Below are 26,578 nucleotides of genomic sequence, written 5' to 3'. Positions count from 1 at the left end.
TACCCAGCATTCATACAGAAAAAGGGTTCCCCCTCCTCCAGCCCCAGAAAAAAAAAGTTCAGAAGTTGCTAGTACTACAAACATGACTCAGTAAATGACATAAAGGACTTAACGTAGTCAATAGGAACAATAATAAAGCATTGCCTACACATGTTCCTAAGTATAGAATCTCATGAATGGAAACACTAAAAGCAAGGACAACTGGCAGCATTGTCACTCAAATGATGTTTATTTTTAGAGGATTACTGATGCCTGCAATTTGCCATTAGTACTATCTCCTGCCAGCACACACTGGCTTCATTCTCAGTCTGCCCCATTTTCTAACTGATGGCTCTTAAAGCAAATACATTTGTGCTACTTCCAGGGACTGTAGCAACACAGCTTCAGAAAATGTGAAGTGTAACTGAGTAAACAGCAGGTATAACATTTGCTGAAAATACAGGATCTATGCATGTCACACCTACATCAAATGCAATTTAAGTACTTAGTTTCACCTACAAAGTAGGCATTTCTATGAGAGTTTACCATATAAGAAATTTGCCGTATATTATGTATGTTATACCAACCAGCACTGCAACTTTTTCAGAGGATAGCAGTGAACTAATAGTGTAACAATGTATTCCGAGAGTGAGACAAATCATATTTATATTAGATGAAGTTGGTTAAAGCTGGCTTCACATCATTTCACAATCCTGCCTAAATTAAGAACCCATCCCTTAGTAAAGTTTTTTGGGTCTGCTGACAAAATTATAAATTACTAGCTGTAATTAAGCACAAATACCATCATGTACGTAACCCAACGAAAATAGCTGGACTAAATTCTATTGCTAAATGAAGGTGTAATACAGTAGGCATTAAGATCTGCAGCAGTTCTAACTTTACAATTAATTCTTTTTTAAGGAACAGTCAGTGCAATGTTTTCCATTAATGAAATAAAAAACCCCAACCTTACCCTGCATTGTCACCAAATCATCAGTTTGCCATTATGTGCTATTGGAAGCTATAGGAACTCTAGGATGTTTTGAGAATTTGCACAAATGCCCTAACTGGATATTTTGACTAAAATGTTGCTGTATAGCACATCATTGAGCCAGACGTTTCCCACTCATCCAACAATTTACCAAAAACATCAGTTTTACAATGGTTCCATGTTGCTGAATTTGACAATTTAAGCAAGAGTAAACTCCTACATAATTTGAGAAGTTTTGTACTATTCTATCATTAAATTATCACTAATCTACTACCTGGAACAGCAAATAAAAATGCTTAAAAATGGAAGTTATATGGCAGATCTGTACATTTCTGCATTTCTCTGAAAGTTTAAACAAGCGCAGAGCCCACAGGCCTTCACAGAAATTAGGGAAACATCACCATGTCTGAAAATGTTTTGATTATTCAAAGCCTATTAGGACAAAATATAAGCAATCTACAAGGCACTGCATCTTCACAGATAGATAAAACTGCCCCAAGACTTTCAAATCAGTTTCCTCTACACTTCACTACAGTCAACAGAAAGAACACTTTAGATAATAAATTCCAAATCTGGAAGGAGGCAGCCTGTAAGTTTCTACTTCCAGGCAAAAGCTAGCAAATTCTCACTTTGTTGTATCCAGATTATTTTTAATGCATTCTTTACTTTTAAAAACCACAACAAATGAAAACCTAAACGTTGATGGGAACCTGCTCTTTCAAATGAAAAGCTGTAACTTATAAGGTCCTTGATACTGTGTCAAGTAAGGTATAACGACAACATACATACAAAGATTGATACACACTAAAATCAATCCAGATTAATGCATGGCCTAAGCAAGATTTATTACCCATCTTTAGTATGTACACAGAACTACCGTGAAGACCAAAACCAAGAAATAAAGATCTATGACAGAAAGAAGCAGTGTTCTGTGGTGCAGACCATGCAGCAGGACTCCTTTCAGAGGCCAAATCCTGCCATAATGCTTTGTAAGTATAAAAAAGAATTAAGTAAATGCTTTACCATGTGACAAACTCGTAACAGTGACAGGACGCATTACTCCAAATCAAGTACAGTGCATTAATACAGTGCCTTGAAATACACAGAAAGCCATCTCACCACAAAACAGTATGGAACTGGCTTATACAGAGATCACAAATTTTCCAATTAGATCATTGGTTTACTCCAAAGAGAACCATGAGACATTAAACTTTGGGTGCACAGATGCTGCAAGACTGGGCTGCCTGGCACAAGACAACTCTTGTTATCCTTACCCAGGTACATCCAATACTGGATAAAAAGTTCAGATGGATTTACATTTCAGAAATCATTCAGGAAAACCTAGGCCTTACTATATTGCATGCTACAGTCACTAATGTAAGGAAAAGTGCCTTCTGGATGAAATGACATTTCATACCAACATCCAAACAGTAAGCCTTTATAATGTTCACTTTCAGAAAGTGTCGCAGAGAAATGAGTTAAAAAACCCCCAACATTACAAAGCAGCTGATAGAAAACAAACAGAAGTAGATGATGTATTCAGATGAGTGTAGGACCAATCCAGAGAAGCTTTTAGGGAAAAGAATTACAAGCTTTTCTACAGAGCATTCCCCAATAGTACCTGAGATAACAGGAAGATGTGAGTACTGTCCAGGTATGATTTGGTCTATTCCTACAGACTAAAGAAAGGAAATTAACAGAAAGAATTTTCCAAGTTACAAAATCACATAGCAAAGTACTATATCCAATCTGTTTCTCATTTGCAAAACTTCAAAATTTCTTGTCAGGTACAGTATGAGGGCCACTTTGATCAGTTAACTAGGGTTTCTGAAAAAATTTGCAAAGGCAAAAAGAAACCTATTACTTCAGTTTCTGGAGAGGGCTATCCATCCTCTGAGTTGTTAAGTTGTTAAGTTTGATAGGACCTATACTAAGTTTCTTAGTATAGCACATCCCAACAAAATGATACCAGTTTTCATACAGGATGTCGATCTTTCAGTTGCATCATGACCATAGTTGCACTGCATTTGCCCTCTTCCAACTTTGAAGAACTTCTTAACATAAGAATTATAGATTGGTGCAATTACTGATGCCCTCTTAAAAAAAAGGCCCAAACCTGAAAACCCAAAACCACACAAACCCAAAAGCACTATGCCACCAGCCACTGATTCACTGAGAATATTCAGGATGCTATCAAACTTAACTTCCAAGAACTAGTTGCACTCCCTCCCACCCTACTTTGTGAGCATAGCTTATCTCCACATGGTATCCTCATTGTGTTGGTCAACAGAATTTGCAGGAGTGTTTGAAAGATCATTGCCAGTGACTGAATTATTATTTAAGGAACCCGAAGTCATCTATTATTCCAGCATAATCATTAAGACAGTAGTTATTGCTTGGGGCAGATGACAATGTGCAGATACGTAAAAGATTAAAAGAGTTATAGTCCAAAACCCAGCGCGACACAGAATACATCAGTGTGACTGCCCCCAATTTCTCCTTCCATCCCATTTCCCATAAACTCAAAACCTTATGCAAATCAAGACTTTAGGTTTGATATACTCTATCATCTGGAGATATTATAATTTATCTGTCTTTGTCACTTGTTTACTTAGTTACGTATACTTCCTGTACTGCTTCTCCCAGAGTTCTAATCTTGAAAAAATTGTCTACACCCAATAAACAAATATGTACTTTATTCGGCGCATATGAAGCACAGCTACCAATGTTTTCTTCAGACATATGGACAGTAGAGAATAAGAAAGAGACTCAAGAGCTATTCACACTTCATCACCAGTCAGAATGACAGCTGCCACACACTTTTCACCGAGCCAGTAAAAATAATACATTAAGATCAAACCCATCAGGATTTCATTCATCTCTTGAACAAGACCTTCAGGGGAAGGGATGAGACGACTAACAGTGTGGTTTTGCTTTGAATATCTCCTACCACAGTGCAAGTCACGCTCTTAAAGGATACAACAGACAAATGAGATCTGTAGCTGAGACTTGAGTCTCAAGTGTTTTCTGTATTAGAATATGACTGTAATTACATTTGGCTTTCTATCTAAGCTCCAGGACATTTGATTTGTAACAGGAATGCCTTCCTTTTGGAAAATAACTGGCCATTTTCTGAGCAGCTTCACTGAATCTGTAACTCTGATTCAGGCTTGACAACATTGGTCTGATAAAAACCTTACTAAAAATATCCTAACAGAGCAATGCCAGAAGACTTACTACTTTCAAAACAAAACAAAACAAACAAAAAAAATGCAAAAAGCCAACGTGTTCCTGGGCACAAAAACTCAAGGCATCTAAACAGAGGTAACAGATCACTGGAAGGCTTTGAAACAACTTCAGAATTTTTACTAGAAAACAGTTAAAACAGACAGGAGAGTCCCCCGCCACAGGCTGTTATAGGCAGTCCAGACCTCCAGCTCAGGCTTCTCATAGCACATAACTCACCTTCTGCGTAACACAAGGTTTCTAGTACATTATGCAGAAAAGCCTAAAGATACAAATCACGTTTCAGCCGTCACCTCCCAAACCCCAGCTGCACAGTCCTTTCCATTTTTTGCACTAGCTCTGAAACTCTTGATTATGCAGCAAGCTGATTCAGCTTGTTAATTCAGAAGAAAAAAATTCACTTTTTTGAAATCAGTTTTCTACTGGTTTAACAGGCTAGATCATCTCAGTGCAGACTTGGCAATAAAGCTAGATGCAAGGTAGGAATGTAAATCATTAGACTGGAAAGGAAGGAATACAAATTCCTCCTTCTCTTGTAACAACAGGTACCATGCTTAATTTTATCTTTAGGATAAAATGCCCCTGAGAACCTCATTAGCAGCATCCAGAAAATATTGTGGTCCTGGGAAGAGAAAAGGCCCAGAATGTGTATCTGAACAGATTTAACTTTGACTGCTTTGCACAAAGCACTTCGAAGGGCTTCAAGAAAACAGGTTCCCAACTGCTGAAGACAAAAATTTTAAGGTCTTATCATGGAAATTTTAAATAACAAAAGACAGGCCAGCATGAGGGAAAGAACTGTGGTCAGTGTTATAGGATTTCAGATTGTAACATCTTTCTTTGAGGCAATCATGATGGTTTTCAATTATTCACTGGATTCCTTTTCCAGAAGTGTCTCCTGTAAGCAGCTCCTTCACTAGCAGAAGTCAAGCGAAAAATGTCACTTCAAAAGACAAAGTTGCACTGCAAATCACCCAGGTAAACTGAAGGGGGTTAAACACAATCTAGCCTACTACCACTGACTCACACCTTAAGAGCTCCTATGGAGTATTATACTAAAGAGACTGTGGACACGGGTTTATAAATCTGATCTCTACACTGATACACACTGCATTATCAATTGGATTTTGCATTTATTTTTTGTTTCATAAATACAAAAATTAATATCTGAATGAAACATACACAGGTTTCTAAGGAAGTCACTTCACGAAAGCAGTTACTTTGGAACTACAGTGTTACTGAAATGCTCTTCCTTTGTAATTTAAAAAAACTTCACTTTAAGTAGCTCCAGAGAGAATTTGTTACAGTGAATCAACTGTTCAAAATCCCTCAGACACTATTTCAAAAAGTACATAAAATCTGGAGGAAAACGAATATGGCAAGTGAAGATTTTCCTGCATTGCTATTATCTGTAAAATGAAATAAAAGCAGAGGTTAAGTATTTTCAAAATTTGTATTTCTGAATTATATTTCAATACAGTAAAAGGCGGCTTGTGATATTTCTACTCTTGTGTTTTATAAAGGTATTGTAAAGCCTGACGGTTTGTAAAGTTAGTAGTAGTCCCAAAAAAAAAACCAGGCCAACAAGTACCTGGCACATGAACTAAATCCAAAGTCTCTCTTCCCATGTTGCTGTGTGACTGCAGCTGAAGATGGAATATCACTAAGGCAGCTTAATTCCCCTTATCCAGTTCAACACCTAATTATTCAGGTACCACTGCGTATTAGAGCAAATCCAAACAGGATTGGGTGATATGGATTAAAAGTAACTGGTTTTAAAAGAAAGTTCATTCAACCTACTATTTAGAGTGATCAGGATTTGTGAGCATGGAAACACAACATAATGCTCAACTGCTTTGCCAGATGAGGCAAAACCTACACTGGCTTCCCCCAAAGCTAGAAGTTATATAGTTACACTATTGCAAACCTTTAATAACAACAGGACATGTTCTAAGAAACATGAGAGCCACAGGTAGTTTTCTTTTTCCCCTTCTGTTTCTAAGACATATTTATTTTGATAAATATTTACATATTAAAAAAAACTACCAAGAACAGGACTGCAAAGTCTTATTACCAATTATATTTAAACTTTTCCTGGCAGACACTTGTTTACTCTACTCTTTAATATGTAATTACTGACATGGAAACTCTATGGTCTCCTTAAACTGTACCTTTAAAACCTAAGATGTGAACCACAGTTTGTCAGACTTTCAAAGAAAGTAGTAAATAAAAATTAAACATCCAGAGCAATCTTCATAACACATGATATATGAATCTTAAAAACTTATTTTTTCATAAAAATATGTGGTTTAGGTATAAAGTGCTTTGCTTTTTACAACACAGAAGACATCATCTCTTGAACAAAAAATTGTACAAAACTGAAAGGGATTATCGGTATGAGGCAGAGGTTTAATTCAACAGTCCTGATATATGCTAACAATGTAACAGAAACTCTCCTCCCACCACTGCAAGCAAATAAGAACCCTGCATCTGAAACTTTCTATGTAATATTTGAAGCGTTCGTCATACAGCCAAAGAACAATAATAAGGAACTATTTGATCATCTGTAAGAAATGAAAGCATTACATCTTAGTGATTTTTTTTTTAAATAAGCTATTTCCTTCAGTTGTTACAAGAGATACCCTCTGGAGAAAGAGCAAATACCTCACTGTTATCCCAATTCCTCCCCTGATATGCATCACAGCATTTTAGAATGACTGACAGCTTTGTCTCAAGAGTGGCTGAACGTAAGGAACAGTGCTTCTGCACTCCACCGTGAAAAGGTCCACACGTATTTCCAGTCAAGGGTAGTAATCTATTTTAAAACAAGAATTTATTGTGTTATAGTATAAAGACACTAAACACAAAACAAAGTGTTTAACAACATGAATATTGACACAAAATAAAAGCAAGATAGTTTCAAGCCAACTCCGTAACCATTTCATGTGAGAAATTCCAAGTGAAAGAAAGTTACATACACAAGGTCACCCTAGGAAAAGGATGGCACCTTCAATTAATTCAAGTCCTATTTCAGGACATCATAGCATTGTCAGAATAGTTGCATTATTTTGAGGGCTTGAGTGGTATATAGGCTTTGCCTTGGCCCTCTATATATATGCGAACTTACCCACAGATCTACAAGAGAACCAATGGAGGCATTTCTACTGTAAACTAAAAGACCTGAGGTACATTCTTTTCTAATCTACCTTGCACTTTTTTGATCTATATATTATAGGGGGCGGGAGTTTATTAAAGAGCAGCATAAATTTGGTTATTTAACTTCACTATAGTCCATGTGATAGCACAGGTCAATAAAACGTATAATGTTTTGCACTACAACACCCATCTTTGACAAAATACAATACAGTATGTCATAAAGCTTCTATGAAACCATGTATTGTAGTTTCACAAGCTACTATATAAAAAGATAACTGAATCTGAGATGTACTTGAGCCATTTCTACAGACATTACCTGGTGTCACATTAAGGTCTCTTTCCCGTAGACTGTTTTGATAGGATCCATTAAGTGAACCGTTCATACATTAATTTCTCAAAGATGCATCAATTGTTTCAATTAACACAGAGCAGTTAACATGAATATACAGATTAAGTATAAGATTACTGCTCTTCCATATGAAATGTTTCCAAAAATAACCAGTTTGATGAACTCACAACAATATTTTGCTAAACAAAAAGTTGGAGCATAAGTATTTCATTTGTTTAAAACTACTTTTTTTTGGCTTCTAAAATGAACTGAATTCTATGTTTCAAAGGCTCATTGTGAAAATATATACACACATCAAATTCATATCCAAAGCTAGATTTTACCATTGAGTTTTAAAGGCCAAGAGATATTTTCAGTACAGTAGAAAAAAAATAGCAGTTCCTGAAGTTTATTGTAGCCTCACTTCACTGCCAGCATCTATAGTCCTGTTGCTGTACAAAATACTCCTCTGAAGCAAATCCATCTGAACTCTATCCACCCTGAGTTTAGCATCTATACTTTTTTTTTAAAATGTTTTAAACAATAGGTAACAGAGAAGTATGTACAAGGCTATAAAACATGTCAGTTATCATACAGCAGATTAAAAAAAAAAAAATCAGTCTTTTCAGCCAATTTTCTGTTACTGTAGTAATTCATTCTGGATTGGGTTTAGGGATTTTTTTTTGCTTTTGTTTGTTTGTTTTTACATCAAGTAGCTACTTGATTTAGACATTCATGCATTAATTGCTTGAATTTCTTTTTGAGTGCAACAATAAGGCAACAGTAAAAAAAATTATAGAAATTTTGCATATGTGTAAAGGTATTAAGTTTATAAAAGTGCTTCCTAAAAAGACAACCTAATTGCAGTATCAAAATATTACAGAGTGCTGAGAACAACTATCATTTCAATAAATGTTGCTCCACAGAAAAATGTCTGATTTTAGGCTTTTTCCCCTTTTTTGGTGAAGTAAAAGCCCGGAAAAATTGCCATGGCTGCATGGGACAAGTAAGTTAAGAAAATATACTTTAGTCTAAACTTAAATAAGAAGGTCCACACTTTTTTGTGAAAACTTTAAGCCTCTGTCAAAAATGTATTTTTTTTTCTTTTTATAGTACAGGATTAAAAGACAAGATGATGCTTACAAGATAAAGAAATAATTTACATGAAAATATCTTCTGACAAAGCTTTTCAATCAAAATATTGTTTTGTAACATTCAAACATGACATACAACACAAAAGAAACAGTGAATGCAAACAAAAAATGTTATATGGATTGCTTTTGAACACATAAATAAATGAAATATTGGTGTAGGCAGTAGGGCTCATGCTGATGGCTAGCAGGAAATAACAGTGTGCAATCTATTTGGAAAAAGCTCTAAAGTACAAATTACAAGCCCAATTACGGACTGCAGCAAGTTCAGTTATATCACTGCCATCCTCTATCTCCAAAATAAATTCTTGTTTAAATCACTCATACCCTAAATTACTCATACCTTTGCTTCAGAGATATGAATAACTATATACAAAAAGTAGTTTTATTTCACCATAGGGATAACATTGTACCTCTCTGCCAATGTCACTTGAAAAGCCGCCCATGTCAAAACAATTTGACAGCAGATAAACAATTCAATAAATATGTAATGATCTTATTACAGTCCTTCAGCTAGGCATGTTAACTCATGCTGCTAGTTTTGTGGTCACAGTGCATAGAATCCAAATATAAAAGAATGGGCTGGATTTAAGGTAATTGTCAATCCCTTGCTTATAATCCAAATATATCCAAAACTTTCGTAAGCTCTGTCATGCGTCAATCTTTTTTGTGGCAGGAGCAAAACCTTTCCCTGGTACAATGTCCATTGCCGGCAATGGATGCACCAAAACCGCCAAGGAGCTCAGTGTTATTGCACAATATATGAAGACCTGGAATTCTTCCAAAAGCTTAAAATAAAAATAATGGAATTATTCTGACATTTCTGGACACCTGCATTAATACTGTATGACTAATAAAAGCATGTCAGTTGCATGGACTGAACCAGCGATCAACATGCGCCCAGAATGCACACTAGTAAAAATGCAGTCAAAGGAAGTAGTCTTCATTGCCTATAGGTCACTTCCAGTCAAAGGTTAAAGTTCAAAGACTGAATGATCAAAGTGCTCATTTTCTCAGTAGGACTATCTTCTGCTACGAGGATCACAAAATGGTGGCATCAACATGTGTCATCTTTAAAATAAAAGAAGAGCATTTATGGAAAACATATAAACATTCTAATTCTAAATTAGTAAGGTGCTATACGCAGAAACAATTCCTAGCATAGACAGTAACATGCAGAGGAAATACAGGAAATACACTGATTGAATAATTCTAGTGTTTTGTTCAATACTGACGCGGGGAAAAAAGAGATTATCAAAAATTAAACTTCTGAAATACATATACAGCACCAAAGATATTAGCATTAGCAAATATTCCATTAAAAGGACAGTCATTTCTACGCTCAGTATTTAGAAAGCCACTTGCCCAGAAAATGAAAAATCAAATATTCTTAACATTTTGCATCCTTGAAGTACAGCAGGTCCACACCAGTTATCGAATTGAGACATCCTTTTATAAGGAATATATAGGGATAAGAGCAGACAGAGTGGGTTGCTTCTGATGTATGCTCAACCCTTTAAACATATATATCTATATATATATTTATATACATGTATATTCATTTATTTCTCAAGATTCAACACAAAACTATAGCTGACAGAGTTACGCAACAATAGTAGGTTGCTACTATAATCCTAAAATCTTAAACCTAAAAATAACTGACATATGCTACATTTCAGATACTGTGATTGGACAGAACATATTTCAAAAATGTGTATTCTATGCAAATCTTTTCTGGATTATGCTCCATATTAAATATTTGTCTGTGAATGCTCTCCCTTTTAAACGTTCTCCTTCACATATCAACCTGCAGTATATTTGTACTTGCTAACAGTAAATACTGAGTTGTTAACAGAAAGTAAACTTACTATCTGCTTATTTTTAAAGCACTTGTAACCTCGCACATCTAAAAAATGTAGCCTTATAAACATTCTACATTCTCATGGGAAAACATTATGTCATCAATATTATTACTTGCAAAAAACCTTTTCAATTTTATAGTAGGCTACTGTACATGTAAAAAAAAAGAAAAGGACAAGGATGCAACAGAGAGAATGGGTATTTAAATGGTGCACTAAAATTTTAGGACAAATACCAGAGAAAACACTTTCCACTTAAGAAAAAACAAAAACCAAACAAAGCCCCCAGCCCAAAAGCAGTAAGGAAGTGCTAGATGAAAATAAACACCACTGCCCCTTTTTTCCACAAAAAAAAAAAAAAATCTACCTCCTGACAAGACCAAAGCCAGGCAACACCTTTATGAAACTAATTTCAGTCTAGATGCCCAAGTAATGAAATTCAACATGAAAGTCAATGTACAGTTGAAATAGACACTGGGTAGGGCAGACAATCCAGAAATACTTTCAGTTATCAAAGATCAGGAGCTTTAAACAGGGTTTCTGAGGACATCATTTTGGAGCAAATAGGGCTCCATGACTCTGTTTGTGGAATAAGTTGCTGCGTTGAAGCAGGGATGAAATGAGAGATTAAAAAAACTCTGTAACAAGCTAAATGCAGACACATATTTACATGTCAGAATATGTCTCAAAGTGCCACTTTATCACTTTGTGTTCATATGGGTTTGCTTTACATCAGGTCCCAACCATGCCCTATTTTGCTCCCATGTAAATAAATTCCGGGCACCTACTGGAAAAAAATATTTTCCTTCAAATGCATGTATTAATACAGATGACAGATTTCTTCCTATCTCTTCAAAACACAGGGATCCAATATCACACTGAAGCTAAAGCAGTACAATGGCTAGCTGATACCAGAAGGGGCAGAACTACTTTGCATCTCACTCCATATGTTCTTATATTAGCACTAGCATTTAATTTCATCCAGTGGTTACCCTTGAACAGCTGGTTTTCTTTCTCGGGTGGGATTGTTTTTTCTCCCCTCATTTACCCAGCCAAATGTGGTTCAACCACAAGATTAGATAAGTGACATTTCAGTTGAAGCGTGAGCAGAAAATAAAGATGACAGAAGCACCTTTTCACACTTCCCATTTTAGTGTAACCCAGCAGTTCTTCAAACCCGTTAAGAAAACATTGACAATTTAAAGATCATGCCTTGGCAGTCTTGTTCTATGTCTACATAGGAGAAAAAAATTACTTGTAACTGAGAGAAGAAGCAAATGACACACAAAACTCAAAGGGAAAACACTCGAGCATTTATGAAACTTTTGTCCAGTAGACATCAGGTATGTGTAATTTTTTCATGTAAGAATTTAAGGCAGGGAGGAGCCCAATGAACTTTTAATCAGGAAGCAAGACAGAATGAGTTATTTAAATGAACTGACTTGCTTTCTCTTGCCTCAGGTTGGTTTTTAGGTTGCTCTGAATTTGAGGAAGGGTAGGGTTTTCTAACATTCTGAAAAAAACCATTGCATAGTAACTTCATGGTGATTAAATTACTCATTCAGTGAACTATAAGCACCTTGATGGTTTTGAGCCACAATAATACCACAACCTTCAGAGTCAGAGAAACCACATTTCTTTTCATACTAATTTGTTGTTTTGCTTGTTTAATGCAAATTGAATTTCATGATTAAGAAATCAAAGTAATATCTGCAGACTGTTCTCCTTTTATGGAGTTCTATTCTAAATCCATATGAGACTAGTACAAATTAAAAGTAGACAGAATGTATTTTAATCACAAGATATAACCAATAAATGGAACTTCACTTGTTTCTTTTTAAAAATAACTAGCAAGTGAAAATAAAAAGTTAACAAAAACTTTCCCAAAACTAAAAATGGAGAAGCACCAAATGCATTACAAGAGTGTGAAAACAGAGAGAGAAGAGAAAGTGACTGCTGTACAATCTGCCGAAGATAAAAGTCCCATCCTTGTGGGCAATATGATTATTACTCTTGGAGTCAATTTTAAAAACAACCACATGATAAACAGTCCCAAGTTTCTCAAAGACATCTTAATCCCATGGCATACAGCACTTCTCTTAATGTACCTGAAGTCACCTTATTTTAGAGATACTATTACAGTATTATGAGAAACAGAGTTTCGTTCTGTTACATTACCATATATGAAAACCCCATGGTCTTGGCAAGTATTATGAAACACTCAAGTTTTTTTTGTTAAGGCATTCATGGGGTTTTAACAATCTTAAGAATTTCAGGGGTGAAGGCTTTGGCATTTGCCTCTCCAGTCATGAACTTTCTCTGTCTCAAAAAACCTGTTCTCATTTCACTTAGGGGACAGAACATGTCCCAGGGTGGGGAGGCAGTGAAAAACAGAAGATGTCTTATGATGGAGCCTTCAATGAAAGGCAGTGATGGAATCAGCTCTCCTGCACTATGCTAGCATACACTATTACCTGCTCTAACACATCCCTTCCCAAAATACTGGGGCTCCTGATAACTACCATTTGTACAGAATTTTCCTAGAGAAAATAAAGAAAGCATTGCTTAGAAGAGAAACAAAGCACAGCCCATCTCTACCCCCTCCTTCTCTCTTTTCTCACCAATGGAGTGGACAAGACAAGCACATACAGCCAAGTGCAGCTCTGGGTAGAGGATGACAAAAAATGAGGCAGAAGAAAGAAATCACATCGTATAAAGCAAGACAGAGAACACATGCAAAAAAACCCAAGAAACCACAAAACAAAATAAAAAAGCAAACTCCCAAATGAAAACTGAACAAAGAAAAAAACCCCAACACAACACTAGTACTGCAGACACTGTAGCAACTTTAGTTATGGTTGGTTTTTTTTTCTTTATCATTTACATGGACAATCTTATTACTATATTATTGAGTATTAGTTTTTAGGAGCCTTTAAAGTCAGCCAACTGTCCCATACTGGAAATTCTGATTAAGAGTGGAAATCTATTAAAAGACACAGCTGCTTACAAATATATAGGTATCTTTTCAACACCATAAAAGCTCTTAAAGTGTTAATAACAACAACAAAAAAAATGGGTTTAGAGCTAAACTTTGTTTCAGTATGTCCCTTCCCCAATCCCAAACTTGTCATGGACTAATGCGGTCTACAAAAACTTTCATTCAAACTCTATCCTACAATTTAAAACATTTGAGTTTACATTTTCACTAGGAATTATTAAAATGAGATATAAAAAAATCACAGCAAATTATCTCAGAAACAGGATTTTAATAACTCTCTGAAATTAAAAAGAGTTTTAATGCTTTGAACACATTTATCCTACTTTCCTACATTTTAATTGCCTTCAGCCTAAAAAGAACTTAAAAATTCCCGGTCCTAGTTAAATACTTACCATGATACCACCATTTTGTTTTCTTTGGATTCTTGTTACATGTTCTTACATAAAATGAGTTATCTGGAGGTCGCCTCTGCAACAGAAGAAAAGACCTACAAATAATCAAACAATCCTCATATTGTAATACACGAGCTCTTTAATAAGCTTTTGAAAGGTTACCATGTGAATGCAGTGAAAATGACATAACAGGCAGGACTAGACCTTTGTCAAGAAAAATCTCTTAAAGATCCAGGTAACAAATGCTTAGTGGAGATACTCCAAGAAAAACATTAATGAAAAATACCAAAGAGTTTGGCAATAAATAGAGGGAGAAATAAAAATAAAGAAAAAAAAAAGAAAACAACTCAAAAGAAAGAAATGGCTGTTGTTCAAAAAATCCCCAAACTGAATTCCTTTGGAGTTTGAAATCTAATTCTCATGTATTAGATCCAATTCACATCCATAAGGCTCAGCTTGGAGTGGGTGAAAAAAACAAACCTTAACATCTATATCTAAATCCTTACTTCATATTCTTCAGTTTTCTTCGTAAGTGTCATCATTATACAAAACAAGTCATAAGATAGAATACAATATAAAGCCATTTTGGAGTGTTTTTTCAACTACATGCACATGACTAGGACTGACTGGGATGCAACATAAATAGGTATGTTTAGATAGCACACATGGACAAGCTCTGACCACATCTAACTTCCACAGATAGCCCACTGCGAAAGAAATGGTCAAGAGCAAAAGGGCAGTCTCTTTACAAAAGGTCTAAGGTATTAGTGTCATCAGAAAAAAGGCAAAATGAAAATTATCAAGATCACTGAAATAGCACAGATGCAAAGCCTTAGAAACATCTGCACTAAAGACATTTCAATTCATTTTGCACCACCTTTGGAGACAGGATAATTTTACATAGAATTGTCCTAAAACATGATTGAACTTCAGTTAGGAGAACTAGATGGGTTCCATTTGTTCCTCTTTTCCAATATGTAAGCAGGTTACCATGAAAACAGTGACAAACTATTTACTGCACTGTTTATTTTGAAGTTCTAGCTTAGTATTTTTTCAGTAGTAGAAATGTAGATATAGCAGTTTTGCCTATTTTAGAATCTGAGAAATGAAATTTTCACTTTGCAAAGTAGAAAACTATTAACTTTTACTTTTTCTACTCCAACAGTGCTGAAAAAGCCCATACCTTTTCTTTGCAGCTGGAAAGCATGCTAATAATGCTAAGACAAACAGATTGCACTGAGAGAGCTGGAGACCAGTCTTCCGTTAGAATGGATAAACAGATATGACCATTGCTATAAACATGAGGATGAACAGGAATATTGTCTCCAGTAAACATGACCTAAAAAAAAAGAACAAAAATACCTGAGACTTATAGTCCACATTTTAAATAAAACTGTATTGGTTTTAGGAAAACAATATAATCTTATTTAAGGAGAAGGTCTGTCATTTTCACTTACACTAAATAATACACTTTACCACATTAGGTTTATTCACTTTTGGAAACTATTAAATGAAATGTAAAATAAACAATGGAAGCCTAAATAGCTAGTGATGATGGAGTTGAATAAATGATACAGAAGATTTCCAATGAATACTTATACAGCATAGAAAAACTCAAAGGTAACTATGTAAAACCAATGAACTAAACCTTTTCTATCTTGCAGCCTCAGTCTTTTGTGTCCTAAGGAATACACCTGCCTAGCCAAAATACTGGATTTTAATGATTTTATAAGCCACAATGTTGTACATCAAGAAGCACAAGGAAGAATCACAAATGAGCATTTCTATAATCTTGGACACAACAGAAATTAAGTTCTTGCTAACTCATCCAGGTTCCAGCATCAAGAGTAAAATTAAAATGCATCCATCTTATCAACTATAAAGGATTTGTGAAACTAAAGTTTGTTACCAAACAGGAAATACTTTTAAATTTTTACTTCAAATGGAATATATTTTTATTTGATGTGGATGAACATGGAAGAACAGCATTTAGAACCTTAACTCCTCTCTACTACAGGAAGTATCACAGTCAAAAAAAGGTTAGAAAAGCAATTTTGACAACTATTGCTCTTACATCAAGATTTTGTCGAACACATTGTTGGTTCAGGACCAAGGGAAATAGAGTAAAAGTGAGATCTTCATAGCAGTATTAAACTCCTGAACATCTTTTCCAGCATAACCACTGTCATCTTTTAGGCAAAGACAAAATAACTCTCTACCACTCATAACCATAATACCCAGCAGTCTCTTAAGTGTTTCTTAAGTTATATAGATATGTGTACAAGTATGCAAACAGGTACACAACACACCCACCTCATCACTGACAACAAGACAGAAGCAACACCCTCATCATATAGGAAACAGAAATCAGAGAGCTTAATTTATCTGCCAAATAGAAGACATGTTTCTAAGGCAGAAGAAAAACTGGATTCAGAATAATCTTTCATAGGTCTTTTAACCTCTTACTTAAGCCTTGAAGAGCTTACCTTCAGAATCCAGTAATGTATTTCACTTGTAACTAATATCTTCCTTTTACATGAAAACCAGAATTAGGCATACTAGGTAAGTAAAAGCATGCATGCTGTGATAGACACATACATTTAAAAGCAGAAAACAACCAAGTGATTAAGCAGCAGAAGTGTAAACTGTCAAGTCACAGTAAGTAGATTTGCCAGAGATATAATTATGACCCAGAGGTTCATAGCACAGAATGACCTTACTGCACAGCAGCATTTTAAAAAGTGAAATTCTAGCCATCTACAACAATCAAATATCCAATACGTAAATTTTTAATTGTTTTCTGTGTTAAAATTCAGTGTAGATGTATGGATCTAATTTGATGCTTAACAATAAATTGCACAGAGCCACACGCACAGCTTGGGTAATGAATACAAACAGTACCTACTTGGAATCAAATTAAAGTGGCTACTCTCTTGTGGATCACCTATGAGTAGTTCACTGCAAACCTGATGAGGTGCAGAAGTATGGGTGGCCAGTTTGTTCTTTGAAACCTAAGACTGAAAAGTCAGCATCCTAGTTTTTATCACGATACCCAAAAATATTTAATGTTTATGGTTTAAGTGTCTCTCACAGCTCCACGCTTCAGTTTTACAACAAATAAGAGAAGTTGCAGAGCTCATTCTTAGAACTTTGAGCTGAAACAGACAGGACAAGAACTGAGGTTTTCTTCCTTTTCTCCTTCCTTTTTTAGAAAAGAAGGGGTGACTACTCTTACCAGCCTTGTTTTGAAACATTTCCCTCAGGTGACAGAGGGATGGACGTACACAGCACATTCTGCAGTCTCTTAAGTACTGCTGTCCCTTCAGTTTAGGCTGTCATGAAAGCAATGCAGCATCTCATACCTCAATTACCAAACTATTTGCAGGCCTCTCAAACATGTCATGTGTCTATGAGAATCCCTATCAGAAGCACAGTATTTCTTCAGCTATATTAATAATGGTAGCAGAGAAGATGTGACAGTCTTAAAAACAAACTAGAAAAAAATATGTTGAAAGCAAGAAGAGATGGGACAAAGCAGCAATTTGTGGTTTACCTGGCTCCTACATCGCAATAAAGGGGATCTTCCTATTTACCCTGTGTTTGTCTCTCACATGATATGGATATCAACCTCAGAGAAGCCTCCAGATTACACTACTTTCATCTCCTATGAAATCAGGTAGACTGTCAAAGCATTGTACCTCGCTGCAGAATCATTTTTAAAAGAAAAGGCATCTGCGCAATGCATTTAATACAAATTAAAGTAATTAAACCTCACATCAGGATATGTGGATGATATAACACTTAGCACGTGTCATACAGATATAATATACAGGTATAATCCAAAGGTAATGTTAAGCAAGGAAGAAGGCAGCAGTTACCTGAGGCGAATCAAAAGGATACCGACTACTAAACTTAAATAAAAGCTGAAATTTCTCCCCTTCATATAGTGTTCCTGGAGCACCTTCCATGTCTACAATCCACCTAAGGAACAGGGAAAAAAGCTATTAGTACTGTGGACTGACAAACTCTGGTTTTATTCCTGGAGCACAGGACAAACCAAATCAACTATAAATCAGAGCCAAACCTTCTAAATTCGTTATTAACACTGTAACAGTCACAAAGGTGAGCAATGCATCAAGTCTACATTTGAAGGAAACAAGCTTGGTATTTTACATACAGGCATTGATATAGTGCTGCAAATTATAAATATGACTTGAACTCAACACAGATCCATCAGTTGAAATAAAAAACCTGTTTGAAAGCTTATTCCTACATAAAAACAGGTTTGGAAGGAAACAAACTAGTACACGTTCTCTTTCATGTTGTTTTTCTTTCCTTTTCTGTCACGGAAAACATCAGCACAGTTTATTAAAACAAAATCTGTATCCAAGGGGAAAGGACAAAGCTCATCTTGTACTTTTATCTATGAAAAGCTCAGAAATTCAATAATACCTGGCAGATAATGAACCAAAACTGGAAAAGCTAATAGTATAAAAAGGAAAAGGTCCCAGAAAATTAAAAGAAAAACAAAACAAAAAAAAGAATTATTTGCAACTGTAATAGAGATAATACCTCAGCATATCACACTATTCTTTTTCCTCTGTTTCTGGTCCTTCCATCATAATAACATGAAAGTAACTGACAGGTGGAGTTGCCAGGGGAAGAGAATCATAGAATCAGCTGGGTTGGAAGGGACCTTCGAGATCATCAAGTCCAACCTGTGATCCTCTACTGCTGCGGTTGCTAGACCATGGCACTAAGTGCCACATCCAGTCTCATCTTAAAAACCTCCAGGGACGGAGAATCCACCACTTCCCTGGGCAGCCCATTCCAACATCTGATTACCCTCTCTGTAAAGAAATTCTTTCTAATATGTAACCTAAACCTCCCCTGGCACAACTTGAGACCATGCCCTCTTGTCTTGCTGATAGTTGCCTGGGAGAAGAGACCAAGCCCCACCTGGCAACAACCTCCTTTCAGGTAGTTGTAGAGAGTGATGAGGTCTCCCCTGAGCCTCCTCTTCTTCAGGCTGAACAGCCCCAGCTCCCTCAGCCTCTCCTCATAGGACTTGTGCTCGAGTCCCTTCACCAGCCTTGTTGCTCTCCTCTGGACCTGCTTCAGCACCTCAATGTCCTTCCTGAACTGAGGGGCCCAGAGCTGGACACAGTACTCCAGGTGTGGCCTCACCAGCGCTGAGTACAGGGGAAGAATCACTTCTTTGGACCTGTTCGCCACACTGTTCCTGATACAGGCCAGGATGCCATTGGCCTTCTTGGCCACCTGGTCACACTGCTGGCTCATGTTCAGCTTCCTATCAATCCAAACTTCCAGGTCCCTCTCTGTCTGGCTGCTCTCCAGCCACTCTGTCCCCAGCCTGTAGCGCTGCATGGGGTTGTTGTGGCCAAAGTGCAGGACCCGGCCCTTGGCCTTGTTGAACCTCATCCCGTTGGAATGAGAAGGTGGTGTTCGGTGTAGGGTTTTTATTGTGGCTGGGTTTGGGTTGTGTTGTAGTTTTTTTAATCCAGTTAAAAATAGATGCTTTGAATATTGTTCAACACATTCAGCAACATTCTGCTAACTTCTGTCATTTTACAGAGTTCTACCGTTGATCCTTTGCAGCATCATTTTCTCATTTTCATTTTTCACCCTTGATTGAGTTTTACAGATTTGAGCAACGTGATAAGGTGAAAATTCAGCAAGAGACTACAAAAATGGTCAGACAAGTTTTACATCGACTCAAGGAAGGCAGCTGAGATTTTGCAGAACAGCAATGTGCTCAGAAAAGTTGACATCTCCAGCTGGCAGCCCTGATGATCATATTCCCAACCTCTTCATCCTCCTGTCATATATACCCTCCCTGTGTATTTAAATCATGCAAATTTTTTATCTTCCCCTCTATTATTCTTTGGGCTTCAGGAGATTTTTTTGAGAAAAACTGCTTATCTAATGAACTGCTAGCTGTCACACTCTTCAAGAGGAATGCAACTTCAACAGTAGCACAGTGATGGCTGTCATATATTCCATATTTTTATTTTGTGAAGACACCTTCAATTTAATCTTTCTGCACTCCAAACCACTTATCTCTTCTTATGCCTTCTGCTTTTACATTTATACACATGGTGCACCAATACTCTTTAGATTTACTGCTGCTTGTGATCCAGAAAACTTCCACTTTCAAGTTTTTAAAATAGTTTACTTTACTAAGTAGAAGATAACTCTGCCTGGACATTACTCTTTTTCTTTTATGGTCAAGGAATCACTAGAACCCATCTTTCCTGTGTGCTTTACGGTTTAGCCTTCTCATATTTCTAATCCTTGTGTATTTAAAATTGAAGTTTGCTTAATGTTTTAAATGACCCAGTTACATCATGGGATCCAATTATTTTGTTCAACATCTTTAAAACCCAAACAAGTATTGCTCCACAAATTTTTACTGCACCAGTTCAAACTGCAACTTCATTAATGAACTCAGAACATGCTAGCTGACACCAAAAACCTTCAAAGAGAAAAAAATAGAATGTTACTTGTGACAGGAAGCTTCTAAAAGAGGGACAGTTTCAAAATCTAGCATGACAGTAATCAGGAACCTTTTAGTGTACAAGGAATTGAAAGGTATAAAAAATGTACATGACAGAAATAATAATGAGACATACTAAGAAAAATCAACAAATAGGAAAAAAATACAGATTTTTTTTTCCTTTTCCATCCGCTGTGAACTTTGATTTAATGTCATTTTCTGCTGAAGTGAGTGAAAAACACTTGCAATATTAGATTGAGTCCTTTTTGCAGAAAATTTGAAAACCCGAAGTAGAGCAAGAAACAGAAGCTGCAATTCAGCATTTCTACAACAGTTTATTACTATTTCTACCAAACTCTGGGAACTGCTATTTCGATTTTTTTTTTAGTCTTACTCATCTACATGAAGTACCACAAAGACCACCATCACTTAAGAAGCAATACGAGTGTTTGATTCAGTATATGCAAGGTTTAGAAAAGCCTCATGTAACACGGTCTGAATGATGCCACCAAAAATGCAGATGTGAAACATCAGAATTCAGTTCTATGCTGTTTTTAAATTGATCCATCAATCAGTAACTGAGTCCAGAACATATAGCCTGATATCTACACTCTCATTAATGTTTACATCTGCTAAATTTTAAAAATTTGTCCAAAATTAAGCTAAGAAAATTATGAAAAAGGAATGTTAACAGTCTAAATCTTTTAAATTTCAGTCAGGTAAAAAAACCAGTTCAGTTCCAAGAACAACTTCTGTCCATTTCAATGGACACAGAATATTTTACCATGTTTCTCTTCCCGTTTCACTAATCATAAAAAAAGCTAAGGCAGGGAGAAAAGCACAAACAAGTGTACCCAGACAACTTTGCTTTATAAGAACTTTCCTTCACTTGCTTTAGAGAAAGAAGGTAATGTAAATTAACAGCTACGACATACATTCTATACAAATAACACAGAACTTGAAGACAGCTACTCCATTATGCCAATAAATCTAAAGGGGTTTCAGAGGTTAGTAGCTATGAAAGACTGTTAAATTACTTTATTCTAAAATATGCAGGGGCTTTTACCAATTGACAGTTTGTTAGACAATAAAAAGCCAAATAAAAATTTAATAATCACTATCCAGTTCCTGAAAGTGTCACAACACATTACTGCAATATGCTTATTAAGGAGAGCAACGTTTCATTGTCTAGACTGAAAGCAAAAATTTGTGATACTTGGAATTGGTGGAAGTGACATAAAGAGAACTTCCCTTACTTACATTTTCAGCATAGCAGAAATAAGATATGTACTTACTGTGTAATTGAATTTTGTACACTCTTTTCATCTAGAGTCATTCCTGGAGGTGGATCATTTTGAAATGCCAATAGTTCTTTCTGTAATCGTTTCTATAAAGAAATTGTATAGAATAACTTAAATACTAAATTAAATTCAGCAATAAACATGCACACTAAAGTATATTTCACCAATTATTAAAAGATAAAAGAAGTCTTATTTGAAAATTTAAAAACAAAGTGAAATTGAAAGGTGAGCACAAAGGAAGACTCCTCTCCTAGAAATTTAACTGAAAAGTCACAGGCAAAAAAGGTCACAGGCTTTAAACTTACTTTTTGGTTAAAATGAAGTGGCATTTACATTTGCAACACTGCAACGTGAAGATCTGTTTCATGACAAACTACACAGATGTATTAATTATTGTGTCATATTACAAAGATGTCTATGAGAGCTCTACACCTAGCAGAGAATATTTCACATTCCCACGATAGCATGAGAATTATAATTAATTCTACAAGATTTTAAGAGCACAACTCTCCCTCCTCTATGTAATTTAAGACACTTCTATCTGGCATATGTGCAAGCCAGAGGACAGAACAGAAACTAAAACAAGACTAGGTGAATTGCAGAACACAAACTATTTAACAACTGTATAGTAACTGCACGTTAGAACCTACAGAGTCATAGCACGTAGAAAAGAGTTATACTGGTGACTCAGGTAATTCTTACCTAGTTTGACAGGGATAAATCAATTGCTAACTGCAACCAGCTGCTTCACTAACAACTATAAGCACTGTTTCTCACAATCTATGGAGCAAGGGAAATACAACCTCTGTGAAGTGCTGCCATTGGCACTGCTTTCAGAGTGTATTTTCTCCACATAAACAGTTATGCAACACGTTTTGTCATTTCCAAGCCATGCAGATGACAAAAAGTTCAAGGCTTTCTCATTTCCTACTTTCCTTTTTCCTATCAATCATTTTAAGGTTTACCATCTGCAAGTGCACTTCAATCACCCTACTAGTGAATATGATCTTACACTCAAAAGGAATAAAAATACACGGTCTGGGGGTTTAGTATCTCATTTCCATTCAATATCCAATTTTTTTTTAAATATAGGTTTATCACGCATTTGTAGATGTTTTCCAAACAACTCTTCCAGAACTTAAAAAAATCCACAGGGGAAAATAGAGTGTTGATTGGTAAACTCAGAAATTATGCAGTATCTTATCAATATTTTTGAAACTGGACTACAGTAAATTCAGCCACACAATTCACAAAGAAAAGGCCCCCACAGATCAACAATTTACATTCTGAAAAATACTGAAATAATTTTCTATCTCTATTAAGCAGCCCTGAAAACTTGCTTTGGGCTTCTATTTTGAAAGTTTCCCCTACCCTGAACATAGATACAATATAAACGAACTGAAAAACCAATGCTAGCATTTTCATACGAAAGCTACATACATTGCTAACACACTGAAAAACAGATTAGAACACTAGTGTTTATCTTTTGCTTTCTGCACAATTTAAGAAAATACTAACAGTGTTTTTGACACCACTATTATGAACTAAAATGCAAAGGAGCAAGGTTACAAAACCATTTTACAAATCCTTAATTTGAATGGCAGATACTAATTTTTAAGTCAATTCTCTTTCTGGCACTTCCCCAGACCACCATCAAATAAACCTCAATGGCAGTCAACCTGTGTATGCCTTGTCATATAGAGAAATATTTTAAAAGTTCAGAAATGAGAACTTTATACGATAAGGGAAATTCAAACTCCCTTAAAAAGGAGATTGAGTTGAAAAATAGTAAGGAACAGCAAATAATTCAGTAGACCCATTTACTTATCCTTGTAGACTAACTATACAACATCTTTATAAAAAGGAGCCTAAAATCCATTTGAGAATTGAATTAAAACCAGTCACAGTAAGCTATTAGTATCTGACAGTAAATTGGAGAGGAAATTTTGTTTTATCTGTATCCTACAAAAAATTCCAAATTATCAACACTTAAAATATCCTCTCATTCCAAGTTTGCACCTTTGTCCCTTTTTCCAGCAACCTTCTTTTCAGTCAAATAGTCTCAGTCATTCTTTCCATCTCGCCAGTGTGAAAATAGTATCTGACTCCTTCACAGCTTTTCAGTTCTCACACACTATATTTATGATTCTTTCTAAAAAACAGTAGCACAAGGAAAAAACAATAATTATAATGTGTACTTGATCATCACAGTACTACTGAAGTGCTCTGTTCCTTTGATCCTAAAATGTTTGCTGATACTGTCATGAGGGTCTGTCCAGTAAACACAAATAATACATACAGACAACATACTGCTTCTCATAATTTCCAATACAAAATGGAAAAACTATCCCAGAGAAATAACAGGAGATACTATTTACAATTTAGGTCAAAAGTATCACAACAAACACATCATATTTTAACAGACAAAAAAGAATTTATCATTTCCAGGTTAGCCAATTCAAACAAGTATCAACATAAGCCAAGAAAGGAAGTTCAAAGAAGGTGTATCCACTCCCACCCCTAAAAAATGCTGGAAAACTGGAAACAACAGATAAGGAGAAGGTTGAGGTACTCAATAACTTTTCTTTTGCCTCAGTCTGCAATGGCAACCTCTCTTCCCACACCTTGCAAATGGATGGACAGCAGGATGGAGACTGGGGGAGCAAAGTCCCTCCCACTGGAAGTAAAGGTCAGGTTCATGACCACTTGAGGAACCTGAATATACACAAGTCTCTTGGGCCCAGTGAGATGGAAGCAAGGCAGCCTATAAAAAATAGAGAACTGCTTCTATTGGACAAAGAGATACACTTTTAGGATATGAGTTAAGCCCATTATTTGTTGGGGTTTTTTTCCCCACAACTGGAATTATAAAATATACTACCCATTTTACAATTATCTACTATTCCATTAACCATGCCATACGAGTTTATCATTCCTTATCTGATAAACATAGCTGGGTATCTTTAATAGGCTTTCACCACATATTTTCAAAACTTGCTTTTTTTTCAATCAAGCATCAACTCAATTATTTCTGTACAGACTAACAAAGACTAAAGACTTTTTCCAGAATGAGAGTACTCTATAGCAACTGGAACAAAACTGTAGAGGGCATCATGGCCCACTAACCAAAAGTCATTCAAATAGTGAAAAAATGTTTAAAGAGACAGGCTAACTAATATTTAGAAAATAATCTTTCAATCAACCTCTGTAGTCAATGCATTCCAGGGTTTCACTACCCTGATGGTATAAAATGTTTCTTTTGTATCTTATTGGAATATCTCATGTTCCAATTTGTATCTGTTGCCCCTTGTCTTCCCACTGTGACTATTTTCCCTGATATTCCCGTATTATGTTGTTTTACCCATCCACAAGATCTCTCCTTTGCCTTCTCACAGCTGAAGAAACCCAGTCAGTCTCCCTGTACATCATGCAGTTCAGCCCCACTCACACTGCCTGTCATCTGTTGAATTCACTCCAGTACACCAGTGTCTTTCCTGTATCTTGTGCTGTGGCTCCCTACAGACAGCACTCCAGATGTGGTCTCAAGTGCCAGGGAGAGAGAAAAAATCATTTTCCTCGAGCTGCTGGCTGCATGCTAGCACATACAGCCCAGCATACAGCTACAGAAATTCAAAAAACTTGGAAGATATTACCTAAAGATATCATGAAGAACTATTTTTTTCTTCCTCTCTTTCTTACAACTTATAATTTGTCTCCTGTTGTGTCTCATTAATAGAGAAACTGGATTATCAGGAGACAGATCTAGTTCAAAAGAAAATCTCTTAAATGAAGCCCTTAAAGGTTAGATTCATACAGTTTAATTAGGAAACTGAGCTCCTCGTTACCATAGTAATTCAGAAAACATTTGAAGTTTAAATTAAAATACTTGGAATTAATTCCTCTCCAGTGTTTAACAGTATTTGCACTAGCTGACCAAAAAGGTTACAAAGAGCATTGATTTTCTCAGAGCAACACTAAGTAAACTCGCATTATTAGCTTCAAGATTCAATCGTGAACTTTTAAAAAACTTGACTCTGGTATATCAAGTCCATACACATCAGCTACAAATTCCATGCTGCAACTCACATTTGAAAAGGAACAACTTCAGTGGTGGAAAAGCCTTCCTTTATCTGACAGCTATGAATACGGATTCCCCTCTCCCTCCCCCAAAATTTTGGAAATTAAAAGCAACATGCACAGCTGGACAAAGTATAGTGGATTAACACTTTTCAGACAATCTTCACTATCTCATTTGTAGAATCTTATAAACTTAGGACTTGAAGATACCTCAGAGAAGTCACCTCTCCATCTTCCTAACATAAGGATGGATCAAAGAATCTCCAAATACCATTGTAGTTAAAAGCCTTTAATATTTTTCAAATCACTTTATCTCTTACATTTGTAATTGGAAGAATTTTCTTCACAGTAAGAGATCTAGGTGAGTTGAATATAAATTATTGTCAAATTACTTCTCTTAGGGTTTCATGGATACAAAAGAGTTCTCTTACTTATTTCAGCTCACTTCTCACCTTTCTCAAACTCTACTCAACTAAACACATAATTTTTTCAAGCCAACGCAGACTGCCCTCAAAATACCCTTTGGCAGGTTCTCTCAGCTTGACAGAACCAAACACCCTCTCTCCATCAGACACCCAGTCTA

General features: G+C 35.9%; 2 protein-coding genes across 9 annotated transcripts in view; both read right to left on the bottom strand.

Moving 5' to 3' along the window:
- Positions 1 to 26,578, bottom strand: part of LOC135412298 (elongin-C) — a 137,103-nt gene that overhangs the window by 73,497 nt on the left and 37,028 nt on the right. The gene's annotated exons all lie outside the window — the stretch shown is intronic.
- UBE2W (ubiquitin conjugating enzyme E2 W) overlaps positions 1 to 26,578 on the bottom strand; it is a 44,036-nt gene that overhangs the window by 4,858 nt on the left and 12,600 nt on the right. For 4 of the 8 annotated variants that reach the window (XR_010429549.1, XM_064650916.1, XM_064650906.1 and 1 more), the window contains exons 2-5: positions 21,913 to 22,004; positions 17,979 to 18,081; positions 15,284 to 15,439; positions 14,101 to 14,176 (exon numbers count right to left, since the gene is read on the bottom strand). Coding sequence is in view for 6 of the 8 variants with exons in the window: in XM_064650916.1 (XP_064506986.1) it covers positions 14,101 to 14,176; positions 15,284 to 15,439; positions 17,979 to 18,081; positions 21,913 to 22,004 (427 nt within the window). In the remaining 2 variants the exon portion in view is untranslated. The other 4 variants (XM_064650922.1, XM_064650887.1, XM_064650896.1 and 1 more) reach the window with 3 other exon arrangements.

The sequence above is a fragment of the Pseudopipra pipra genome, chromosome 1 (genome assembly GCF_036250125.1).
Source record: "Pseudopipra pipra isolate bDixPip1 chromosome 1, bDixPip1.hap1, whole genome shotgun sequence".
Lineage (NCBI taxonomy): Eukaryota > Metazoa > Chordata > Aves > Passeriformes > Pipridae > Pseudopipra > Pseudopipra pipra.
The sequence above is the reverse complement of the archived record's forward strand: the minus strand, read 5'-3'. Positions and strand labels throughout refer to the sequence as shown.